At 37.6% G+C, this 13,680-nt stretch overlaps 1 protein-coding gene across 1 annotated transcript; it reads left to right on the top strand.

Moving 5' to 3' along the window:
- Positions 1-225: 225 nt before the first annotated feature.
- Positions 226-8,727, top strand: LOC144565861 (MADS-box transcription factor 51-like). Its single transcript, XM_078315704.1, has 5 exons — positions 226-582; positions 7,041-7,134; positions 7,408-7,460; positions 7,542-7,638; positions 8,555-8,727. The coding sequence occupies exons 1-5, from the start codon at positions 395-397 to the stop codon at positions 8,612-8,614; spliced, it is 492 nt and encodes a 163-aa protein (XP_078171830.1). The 5' UTR covers positions 226-394; the 3' UTR covers positions 8,615-8,727.
- The last annotated feature ends 4,953 nt before the right edge of the window (positions 8,728-13,680 follow it).

Here is a 13,680-nt window from a genome sequence, read left to right on the forward strand (position 1 = left end):
CTCACGAATATCAAAGCACAAATAATACTTGTCCTCTACGCTATCTCCGAATAGGCAACGTACACGTCGTACACGCAAAAATTGAGATATCTCAGAGGATACGCACTCGACTTGACGTCCACAGTACACTAGAAGTGTGTCTGTGTCACTGTGTGTGTGATCACTAATGAAGTTTTTTTTTTTTTGAGGAAACTCACTAATGAAGTGAAAACTGGATAATTGCATTTCCAGATCTGACAGATGGGACCCGCCTCCTTCCTCTCCAGTCTCCACTCACCTATCGCCCTTTTCCTCACCAAAAAAAAAATAAGAAACCCCTAGATAGATTCCTCCCTTAGCTTTCTGGCAATTTCAAAGCTTTAGAGATTCTAGAGCTAGCTAGCTAGATCCAGCCATGTCTAAGAGAGGAAGAGTGCAATTGAGAAGGATCGAGGACAAGACGAGCCGCCAGGTGAGGTTCTCCAAGCGCCGGAGCGGCCTCTTCAAGAAAGCCTTCGAGCTGGCTGTCTTATGTGATGCTGAGGTGGCACTCCTCGTCTTCTCCCCCGGCGGAAAGCTCTATGAGTACTCCAGCTCATCCAGGTTAATTTCCCTTTTTAAGCAATTCTTATGTTTTATTCTTCATTAGTTAGGTTGTGTCTATGTCCCTAATTATTCGGTCGGATGCCAGATAGACTTTTATTGTTTTCCTTTGAGAGAGGTGAGATGTATAGCACGCGGAGCTTGCCGTACATTGCTCTGCTATGGGAAACTAGGTGCATGCCCTGCGGTGCCTGTACAGTGTACACGTGTTGCTGCATGGACTGATCTCAATGTAGTAATTAGGCTTCCCAAATTGTGAGCTGATATTCCAGGTGTCTTTGCCTCTTTTGTCATCTGAGTTGCAAGGAAAGAATTAATCACTTCCTGACGTATTTTAGTCTTTTGTTAGGACTTTCTTTTTATAATCATAATTAGAAATTCATTTTTACCAAACTAATATGATTATTTTTTTTTTACAAAAACCACAAAGACCAAACCAATTCGGTCTCGAATTTTTTTCTTTTTTAGAACTGAAATGTCAATTTGGTCCCCAATTATTTTACAGTTTTTCCTAGAGGTGCTATCGGGTCGGGTCGGGTCGGGTTCGGATGCTATTATATTTGGACCCGTACCCTAAAAGTGTTCGGGTCTAAATTTCGATCCATACACTTATCTGTTTCAATTTGGGTCGGGTCCGGATCCGGGTATCTATCTATCCGTAGATATTTCGGGTCCAGTCTTTCGGTTCCGGATAGATATATACCTATAACTTGTTTGTAGATTGTCGGGTCTGGTTCGGATACGGAACGGTTCCGGATCTGGAGCGGGTATATGTCACAAAAAAATCAAGAGAATGGAGAGAATAACTTTTGAAAAAAAAATATTGAAGAAGAGATATAATTTTTAAAAAGTAAAATATTAGAGATGACGATTTCATTTTCTATAGTTCAAAAAATCTATGAATAAAATACTAATAATTTGTAGAAATGACATATCAATGAGAGCAATAAATTTTCATTATTATGCAGATGATATCAAGGCAAATATTGAAGGATGTATCCATAGTAATAAATTTTATTTAAAAAATTAATGCGGCTGTTATAGAAGGAATAAATTTGGCATCCATCTATGTGTATAAACATAGCGAATATGTCACTGCATTCTATTTTCTCATATTCAAAAAAGTACTGGACTCACCACGGCTTGTGCAAAAATTAATATACAAAGTTGTATTTTTATATATTAATAGTTATTAATATATGTTTTATCGGGTATTTATACGGGTATCGGGTCGGGTTAGGTTATGGGTCGGATAATTAAATGAAACCCATATCCTATCCATTACAGTATTGGTTCCGGTTCGGATATTAAATTATTAATTTTGTAACCATACCCATAATTTAACCGGTTATATTTTTAAAATCATACCCTATTCAAATTAATCGGATCCGGATCGGTTCCGGGTCGAATCCGGTTCGGTTCCGGATCGGGTCCGGGTAATCGGGTAAAAGTAGCAACTCTAGTTTTTCCAACACGCGGCCACAGAAAATCCAAAACCACAAGGGACTGAATTCGGTTTAGGGTGTTTTCGAATTTTCTGTGACCGTGTGTTGGAAAAACTGTGATTTAGGTTTTTATTTAGTTTTATTTAGATTTCTGTAGTGTAATTATTAATTGCATAATTTTTTAGTTTGCATGTAGAGTAATTTATTGTCATTTTTGTTAATATCCAACTTAAAATACAAATTATCAAATTTAAAATACATATATTAAACAATCATATATAATTTCAATGATTTTTGAATAATAAATGAAACAATAATTTATTAAAAAAATAAGCAAACGCACACAATAAATTGTAAATGCATTTTAAAGTTATGGCCGTTTAGAGAGCATGGGCGCGTTATTGATGTTTTGGCAATAAAAACTTTTCATGCACTTCTGCCGTCGTTAAGCTGGGCATAAAGCATCGGTGTGTTATCGGTGTTTTTGCACGAAAGCATTATTTTTTTTAAAAAACTTTAAACAACCATAACTTTAGCTAGAAAAGTCGAATTTGCTCGTATGACCTCAATAGAATTATCCATATAATTATTTTAAAATATATTTACTATTTATTGTGTGCGTTTGCTTATTTTTTTAATGGATTACGGTTTCATTTATTATTCAAAAATCATTGAAATTATCTATGATTGTTCAATATATGTCCTTTCGGTCAATTGTTGAAATTATCTATGATTATTCAAAGATCATGGCAATTATAGAAGAAGGGTATTTATAAAAAAAAAATGGGACCGAAATGTTCCAGCTGAAAAAACACACTGGGACCGAATTGTCATTTCGGTCCCAAAAAAATTGGCATTTACACCAAACCGTTTAGTACGAAAATGTGTGAAATAAATGAGGACCGAATTGCCAATTTGGTTCAAAAAAAAAATGCGGGACCGAATTGGCTATTCGGTCTTTGTTATTAAAAAAAAAGTAATTATGTTGGTTTGGTAAAAACAAATTTTCTAATTATGATTTATAAAAAAAAAATAATATGGGTGTGAAGTGTGAACCCAGCTAGTGGCACAGTTACCACAATCTACACTTGTTCACATAGTGTGATGTTGCTAATACTATATCAGCTGCGAGTCCAACTTTTATCTTAATTTCCACACCTCACTACCCATCAGTTCTTGGCCATCCTGAGTGATAGTATGCAAACTTCACTGAAAAATTGCCAGAAGACGAGTATGAGAAAACAAGCTTGTCCTCCCCTGCCTCATCTCTTGGAGGCAACACATTTGCCAATATGAACATGCAGTTTACATGACCAAACAATTGGATTAAGAGATTAACATTCCATGTGCCTGACTCATCTACCACCAAGTCTCTGAGACTCAATCTTCTCTGTTCTGCTGACAAAACCGGGCACTCAACAGCCCCTGGAAACCACGGCTGCACCATTGCTTTGCATGTACCATCACCTAAACACCAAATTATCTTAGGCAATAACTGAACCCTAGCAGCCATCATCGCCTTCCAGCAGGGAGTGCATTTGTAAGTGCTTTTTGCAAGCCATAACTCACTTCTAGGGATATATTTTGCCCGAACAAAATTGACCCACAAAGCACTGTTTCTGAACGCAACTTTCCATAGCAATTTCATAACTAAAGCCTTGTTCATTTTGCTCAAATCTCGAATACCTAGACCTCCTAAGTCAACCGGCTTTGTAATTTTGCTCCAAGCAACATACGGCAAATATCGATCCTTCTCCAGAGCCCCCCAAAAAAACCTTCTCATCAGACCCGTGATCTGCCTAGTCACAGACTCGGGAGTTTTGTCCGTCGACATGAAATAGATTGGCAATGCTTGAAGTACGGACTTAATCATAATTACTCGTCCAGCAGGGGATAAAATACGACCTTTCCATGCTTGTAATCTAGAGGACACCTTCCTCAACAGAAATTCATAAGATATTCTTGATGAAACCACCGGTGCACCTAAATACTTTCCTGATTCAATGTTCTCATTAACTTCAAAAATTTGTGAGATTTGAACCCTAGTCTCTTGCGACGTGCACTTGCTAAACCAAATACTGCTTTTTTGTGGGCCAATTTGCTGACCCGAAACAGTAGAGAAGCAATGCAACAGATGCTTGATAATTTCGGCCTCACCACTACTTGCCTCTCCAAACAGTAGAAGGTCATCGGCCTACACACAAGAGGTCAGAATCTCAGCTTGTGGTGCAATCCGCAACCCTCTCAGAAATCCATTTAAAGCATGATTCTCTAGAGATCTACATAATAGGTCCAACACCATTCAATACCACTGAGAACTCTGCTGAACGGACGCAACCCATGATCCACATAATCAGTTTCGAGGGAAATCCGTAAAAAGGCATGATTTACTCTAAATAGTCCCAATCCATTCGATCGAAAGCCTTTGATAAATCTACCTTCAAACAAAAGCTTTTCTTACGAAAGTCCTTAGATCGGAAAGAGTGAGGAACTTCCCTCAACAAAATCACGTTGTCCGAGATATCTCTACCCTGCACAAAAGCTGATTGCGCATACGAAATACAATAGCCTATAGATGGTTTAAGCCTTGAGCAAATTACCTTTAAGACCACCTTATAAATCACATTGCACACTGAAATTGGTCTAAAATGACCTACTTCTGATGGTTCTTCAGTTTTGGGTATTAGAATTAAATTAGACCTCACCACACTTGTTGACATTCTACCTGAATTAAAAAAATCTTTCACTTACCTCAACAGCATGGGTCCAAAAGAGCTCCAGTTTTCCTGTATGGTCTTAGCATTAAAACCATCAGGCCCGGGGGATTTATTTGCACCAAGTGACATCAATGCTGAATGGATCTCTAGATCAGATGGATCAGCTATCAACCCTTCATGCTGTGCACTGGAATTTTTGGTAGTGCTTGTAATAATTTGGCCCCATACACTGTCACAACATTGAAATAATAGCTTATGAGATAAATTTGTTTGAAAGATCTTTAATCATATGTTTTATCAAAACAATATGAACATTTGGAGAATTAATAGACTGCAGACAGGAATTGATATTTCCAATTTTCCGTTCCTACAAATTTGAACCTGATTAAATCATGCATTAATATAAATTTCCTAAATATCATATCCTATTTTCTAAATTCTGACCTTGGCAAAATTATATTCCCATATTCTAGATTTTTATATATTTCCTCTCCTACCATAAGCTATTATTTCAATGATTAATTTTAGCTCTTCGTGATCTACAGACCAGCTTGGCTTGAATTAGAACCAAGCTAGTTGAACAGCAGATTTCAGCTTGTTATGGTGAATATACAAGCCAGCTTGGCTTGAATCGAACTGAGCTAGTTAAAGCCACTGACGAGCTCAATTTTAACTTGCTAGATATAGTTGAACCTATGAGCTATATTCTTTCTGATTTGAACCTAGTTTATTAGCTCGAGCTGGCATAAGTCAAGTTCAAGTTTGAACTTTGGGTTGTTATGGCTAAAGTTATAAGGAGCCAATGACAAGCTTGGATTTGTGTTCGTTATGGTTGACGCTACAAATCTGCTTACTAGCTACCTTGTGCTCATTTCATTTATTGCCCTAAAGACATAGGGCTTTTCAGGAAGTTACTGCAACATTACAACTAAAGGTTATGGAATAAAGCAAAGAAAATATGCAATGGGATTTTAAGAAGGAAAGTATATGATATTTAATTAGAATTAAGATGAAAGAAAAGGTTCTAATTACTCCATTAATTTGCATGTAATAGTAAGCCTGATGGAGGGAAGCATTGATGAGCTAAACAGCTATTTAGCACTTGTACTAATAAGTGTGCATTCAATGATACAAATCTTCTTCTTCTTCAAAGTCTTTTTCTCAAACAAGTTGGAGTAGGTTAGAAATGAAACCCAACTGAAATCAGCAACACAGGGACTTCCCAGGAGGTCACCCATCCTAGTACTACTGCCCAATTAATGAGGGTTTAGCATTCACTGATACAAATATTGAGCTTATTTGACTGAGTTGGTTGCAGCTAGCTCGGTTAGAGTACACTTGAAATTGAATGGAAGAGGTTAATTTTGAAGCTAGTTTTGGATCAAATTCTGACTGAGCTGTATTTTGAAACAGACTTGTTGTCCCACAAATATATTCTATAAACACCCATATTTGAGAGGGTGGGGCAGGTGAGCTGGCTGAATATAAAGTTCCCTCTTTGTTTTTTTGATAAGAACATAAAATTCCTTTCCCTTGTTAATTTTACTTCTGCTCTGATGTCCTCTCTTTGTCCAACACAAAATTCAGGAGTAGAGCTTGTAATGGATTAGGGGTGCATAGCTCCCTAAATATTTTTAAAAATCAGTAAGGATTTGATTTGGATAGAAGGAGATAGATCTCTTCAATCACTCTTTTATCTAATAAAATGTATTTTTTTAAATCTTTTATTAAAAAATTGTAACGTTTGTCCTTTTCGTGGATAGTGATATATTAGATTTCATGTTATTATGTAATTGTTATAAATTCACTATTTCAGCTCCTTGACCATTCAAATTCATACTTGGATCTTAACTGAATTCGATCTGTTGACTGCCCAAGCTACTGACTGTATGAACCAGATTAAAGTTTCTATTCAGATTGTAAAAAGATGGAACATTAGCTGCAACACGAATGTATCTGGTACTTCTATGTATAGTGCAGTTCTAATAAATTGCATATTAGTCTGGTGCTGAGCAGAGCTTTATCTTTCATTCTTTTGTTTGTTCAAGGATTATGTGGTAGACCATTGTTTTGTTATACAAGCATCTCTTTATTTGACAAAAAAACATGCTGCTACTTATTTCTCTGCTTAAGAGTGTTTCAGAGAACCCATACTTGGAGATACAGTTCCGAGCTTTTGAATCTAAAGAGTCATCTTATTTCAAGCTGTATATTTTGAGTAATAACAGTAAATTCAAAATTACACTAATTACTACTTGGACCTTTGTGACGTTGACTATTGCTTTGTATGATCCAGAATTGAAAAGACGTACAGCCGTTACAAGCAATTTATGTCAGTTGAAAAAGATGCTAACAACGTAAATGTAAATGAAGATGCTGACAATATGCAGGTATGTGATTATAATTATGCCATCTTCTCATGAAAATATAAAATCTAAACTTGTGAAGAACCAAACTGAAAATTACTGTGAAGACACTTAAAATATAGTCTAGGTCTAGTGGAAAGGTATTTATTTGGTTGGATACATGCTAGACTGCAGTAGTTCTGCTAAGCACTTGTCAGTAAATATCCTTTTCCCTTTAGAAATGTCACAAATCAGTGAGACGCATGCACAAAGTATTTATAAAGCATTTATGTAAACTAATATCTCATGCTATTGCAGAATAATTGTGAAGATTCTTCGAACTCTAACATCCTAAGTGATATCGCTCACTGGTACACAATAACATATTTCTGTTTCTACAAAAATGTACCGATGATTAAAGAATTAGGTTATACATGAGAAATGTGTTGCAGGTTTACCAGTAGAAATATAGATCAGATGGGTGCTGCAGAATTGGACCAGTTGCAAGCAGTTTTAATGGAGGCTTTGAGGCGCATAAAGTTCAAAAAGGTAATACACAGTCAGATGCCTCATGTACTAGTATGTACCAGTTGGCAATATTTCTCCTATAATACCTCTATTTTTTTATGAATTTGCATTTATGTTTGGATACCGTGTGGGTTATATAGGGAGAGAGATGGGCTACGGTGAACCATGGAGTAAAATGAGTTGGTGCTTCATAGCACTATATTTTTATTTTGAAAATTCAAACGACCGATCCGAACTGCTCAACATGATCTCCATATTGAAATGTGCTTGGAGACCAAATTTTACATTTTTTGGAATTTTTTTACTATTTATTAAGCAATTTTGAAAATCGTTGATCCAATGGTCCAGAAATTTTTACTTTTTTTTACCGTTAACAGCAAAACAGCAATTTTCAAAATTGCTTAATAAATAGTAAAAATATTCTAAAAAATGTAAAATTTGGTCTCCAAGCACATTTCAATATGGAGATCACATCTAACGGTTCGGATCGGTCGTTTGGACTTTCAAAATGAAAATACGGCGTGGAGTACAAACGCGTTTTACTCCATTGCTCACCGTAGCTCATCTCTCTCTCTCTATATATATATATATATTATATTTCCTTCCTGGCTGAATGCGTCAGTGGGTGCTTCGCTAAGTATAAATTATGAAATAGAGAGAGTGAAGGTTACATGTGATATAAAAGCCTTTTATACATATGTTGGTTGCTCAAGGATCATGCATGGCTGGCCCTTGCAACCTTTTCACACTTGTGTTCGATGCTCCATGATAATTATGAAGGAACATCTATAAATACTCAGAAAATTTCCTAATATGAAGCAATTAGTTGTATGCTCGAGGTGGTTCAATTTTTAAAATGAGAAATAAAGCTTAGTTTTTTAGCATAGGTCAAAGGGAACTCACCTTTGTTTTTATGATCTTTTTGGCTTGGGAGAAGACACAGGTTTCACCGACTGGAAGAGCACTGGATTTAAATGAAGACCCAGAGGATAATTAACTGTGAAGTTTGTTCAAAAGAACGAACAAGCAAAAGAATACAACAGCAAACTAGCCTATCTATTAAGCTGACACGTCATTTTTTGGGGTTCTGTGCTAACACCATTCGCTGACGGGTGGAGAGGAGAGAGAAATGCAACCGTCTTCTTTTCTGCAACCTAAGTCTTTGGGAATTTGCTCTGTCGCATTTGACAATATAAAATCTTGCTGGATAATAATCGTTGTGGTTAATCTCAAATTCTTTATCTCATCTTGTTGTTGCGTTAATACTCATTTTGGTTCGAAATATAGAAGTAACAATTTGTTGTGGATATTAAATTGTGGGATGATTTGATCTTCCAATTTTATTAAAAAAAAATATTATTTCTATTTTTTAAGGCTAGCGGGCTTGATGCCCCCAACGATTATATTATTAATAAAAGACAAGTATTTACAACACCTCTAAATTCCAATACATTACAAGATTTCTCAACATTGTTATTGACTGAAATTTGTGCAGTCAATAATTAACCTAACCCTGGAATTTGTATATATAATAATAGAATTATAATAGAGGTGCTTTTAATTGGATAATAAGATATCAACTTTTGAAAATGTTTTATTTTATATCTGGCTTGGCCGAAATCTTACTTTTAAAGCAATTACAAACTCTATAATTTTGACAACATTACTTTTAAAGCAACCACAAACTCTATAATTTTGACAATGTTGTCAGGTTAATGAAAATTGGCATTTAGAAGCTTGACATCTGTCTTTTATTCTTTTTATATTTTTTTGGAAACTTGACGGCGGCTGTTAAAAAACGACCTTCATCTTTCCTTTAAAAAAGAAAAGAAATTGTAGGTAGCGTGTGGAAACTTCTGGGCTAACTACACAGCCCAAGTTCTGATGACCGGCCCATTATTGACTCGTCCCAACTCCATGAAATTTCTCATTCATTTACACCTTTCGAATTGTGTTCGTTTCTGAAACGGCTTTATTCCCCATAACGCAAACTGAGCAAAACTTGACCATATTTTTCTTTTCCAACTGTTCGATCATGAGGACAGATATCCATAGTTCCACATACCCTGCCAAATCCAACCCGCTAACTCATCTTTATTTACTGATACCAAAATAGTTGGATCTAATGAATCATGAGGCTCTCGCTAGGGGTGTTCATCAGTTCGATCCAAATCGAACTTAAATAAAAAAACCAAAATTTTATTTGATTTTCAAATATTAAACCGAACTGAATTGAAATATAATTAAAACCGAATAAGAACCGAACCGAACAAATCATAATAAATTTCAATTTGTTTGGTTGAACCGAAATAAGATATTAATTATATAAAATAAATATTTTTTTGTTAATTTTTTGAATTTTTTAAAAGACGAATTAAAAAAATTTGTTTGGTTCGGTTTAACCGGTTCAAACCGAACCAAGCAATATACATTTTTGTCGTAATTTTTTCTTTTTTTAAATGTTTGGTTCGGACGGGATGAGTTCAAAAATTTCGGTCAGTTTGGTCTAATCACTTTTAAAATTTTTAAACCGGAACAAACTATAAAACTAGTTTTAAAAATGAACCGAACCGAACCGATCTATTTAACCGGAAAATCGAACAGTTTAAACCAAACTATCTCGGTTCGATTTAAAACTGATTAAACCGAACCCAATGAACACCTGAAGCTCTCGCAACTTCTATTAGGATGCTTGAGCTAATACCTGAATAATTGAACATTTGAACTTCCTTTTCGGCTTTATCTATAATAAATTATAGGGATCGACTAACAGTCCCCCTACTTCAGTCCCCTATCTGTCCCCCGCACTAAAAGACAAAAAAAATAGTTAAAACGTGTTAACTACCACCAAAGAGCAAGATTAATGCTATCTTATTAATAGTCAAAACGTATAGTATTCATACCTACGAATTTATAGTATTCATACTTATTATCATAACTATTTGTCATATGTAAACACAAGCTGGAGGGGACCAGTAACAACCAGGGGGACCGCTGACGTCTTGTGACAGCCTGGATTGGGGACCGCAATCGTCTGAAAGCGACATTTGCCAAGATTGGGGACCACTATAGCGAAACTATATATCATTCATATCTAAATATAGAAGTATTCATATCTAAACAAATGAAGTATTCATACTGACGATTATGAAGTATTCATACATGTTTGAAATAATTTATACAATTCAAAATTCAAAGTCAGATTCATCTCTCACCCCACCTCTTCCAAGAAGTATTCATACTGACGATTACGAAGTATTCATACATGTTCAAAATAATTTATACAATTCAAAATTCATTATCAAATTCATCCCTCACCCACATCTTCCAAGAAGTATTTATATCTAACATGAAGTATGCATATATAACAAATGAAGTATTCATATTTAACTAATGAAGTACTCAATATATAACAAATGAAATATTCATATATATAACTATTCATATCTAACTAATAAAGTATTCACACATGACACTAACAATATTCACATCTGACACTAATAATATTCACACTTGCCCAGATTGGGACCAAGAAATATTCTCAACATACTAGTATGCATATCTAAAACAATGAAGTATTCATATCTAACTAAAGAATTATTCATACTGACGATTACGAAGTATTCATACATGTTCGAAATAATTTATACAATTCAAAATTCAAAGTCAGATTCATCTCTCTCATCCCACCTCTTCCAAGAAGTATTCATATGTAACATGAAGTACGCATATCTAACAACTGAAGTATTCATATCTAACTAATGAAGTATTCATATGTTGCATTGTGACAACCTTCGCTGGGCTAGCATGGACCCTCTCCAATGGTGCACCACGCTCTCCCCGCCGAATCTTGACAGTGCACCATGCTCTCCTCGTCAGATCTCGACGGTGCACCACGCTCTCCTCGCCGGATCTCGACGGTGCACCACGCTCTCCTCGCCACGTGAAAAGATTGAAGATTGAAGAGGGTAGATTTTGACCACGTGAGGGAACAAAAAAGGAAAGTTGTTAGGGGGACAGATAGGGGACAGATTCAAGGGGGACAACATCTTTACTCTAAATTATATTGATAACTATATATTTAGATTTACATGACCCTTTAATTAGGCAGAGGCAACGGCCCTGGTAGAAGCAATTGAATTTGTGCAAGGAGAGGATATTAGCTTGTGCATTTCAGGGACTTTTACCAGTTTGGAAACCCCTACCAGTATTGACTGAACTGCTGCACAGCAGGTCTATACGGCATGGATGCATATCAAACTAAACCCAGATTTTAGTTGTCACTATATCTCAAGGTCGCAAAATGAATTGGCTGACCAATTGGCAAAACTGGGAAAAAGGCATTAAGGCAGGGTTGGTGATAGAATTGTAAAGGTAACTGAAGAACAGAAGAACTGAGAATGAATATTGTTGAGAATTATGTATGTTTATCGTATTATGAGAGTTGTAGGGTTATATAGGCAAGAAAGGTATTATAGAAGTTGTAGGGTTGTATATGCAAAATGTACCGTCTATATAGGCCCAAAGGAACACAGGAATCTATACAATTCATTTTTAGAACCATTTCCTCTTTGTCAATTTGGTATCAGAGCTGAAAAAACGAAACCCTAAAATCGCTACAGTAACCGCGCGCTACAGTAACCGCGATTTCACAGATTCAAGGCAGAGCCACCTCCGCCCAGCTCCGCCCGACTGCCTGAGCTCCGCCTCTCTCCGTTCAGGTCGCCTGACCCTCCTGGTCACGGCCTGAGCTCCGTCCGGCCGCCGAGCTCTGCCCCGCCCTAGTTCTACCGCCACTGCCATGATCTAGGCTTCTCTGACCTAGATCCGCCGTCCAGCTCTAGATCCGCTGCTCCTCTCTCTCTCTCTGCTCCGCCTTCCCTTTCTCTTGGCCGAGCAGCACTGTAGCTCCGCCTAGCTCCGCCTTGACCACCAGCCATCTTTTCTTTCTCTTCTCTTTGGCTGTTTTTTCCTCTTTTCTAGGCCGTGCCACCACTTCTAGGGCCGGCCAGCCACCAAAGGTAGGTTCCGAGTGTTGATTTGGCCGGCGTGGGAGGCCTAAATCCCACAGTACCCGAGAAGCGGGTTCTTGGTTGGGTTTGATTGGGTTTAAGCTCGAGTCTTGATGCGCTAAATCAAGATCGGGACAAGAGGAAGAGAAAGAAAGGGGGAGATGATGTGGATGTGGATCTAAATCGGGTCAAGAAGAGTCAAGAACTCGATTTTGTAGAGGTGATTCGGACTTAGAACAATACGTGAGGCGTAGATCTAAGTCGGATCAATGTCAGAAGGGGAGATCGAGAACCCGTTCGCGAAGGCTTGCGCGAAGCTGACTCCTGATGAGCTTGCTATCATGGTGCGAGCGTTGGCCGCGAGCCAAACTCCTGTGGAAAGCAAGCCGAAGTCGCAGAAGTTGGAGCTTCAGTCTGTGGACATAAAACTGGATGGGCCAGCCTCGTATTTGAGCTGGTCGCGTCGGGTTAAGAGAGCTCTGGTAGGGAAGAACGTGGATGGGTATATCACGGGTGAGATGGAAGTACCAGCAAAGGATTCGGCTGAGTATAGTGTGTGGAGGTCTACCAATAGTATGCTGCACACTTGGCTCCTAAACTCGATGAATGCCTCTATTGCCAAGACGGTTGATGCAATAGAGGACGTGAGTGATGTTTGGGGGAAGCTGATGCGGATCTATGCGGGGATTGACAACAACATGAGGGTGTTTCAGATCGAGAGAGAGATCGAGGAGGTAGCACAGAGAGGTAGGTCGATTGGAGAGTATGCCGCAGATCTGGAGCGACTGTGGGCAGATTACGACCACTTCTCTCTTGCTGAGTGCTGTGTGGATCCAAATTGCAAGAAGGGTGTGAGAGATGTTCAGAGGAGAACTATGCACTTTCTGAGGCATTTGGACTCAACATTCGAGCAGAGGAGCGCTATGTTGCTAGCCATGTCGAAGATCCCCTCACTGGATGAGGCGATCTCGGCAATGATACAGGAGGAGAGCCGTATGGGATTACAGGCTGGGACAGGGGGATCTCCAGGAGTGAGGTCAGCACTAGCGAT

Source organism: Carex rostrata, chromosome 14, assembly GCF_964058835.1.
Source record: "Carex rostrata chromosome 14, lpCarRost1.2, whole genome shotgun sequence".
Lineage (NCBI taxonomy): Eukaryota > Viridiplantae > Streptophyta > Magnoliopsida > Poales > Cyperaceae > Carex > Carex rostrata.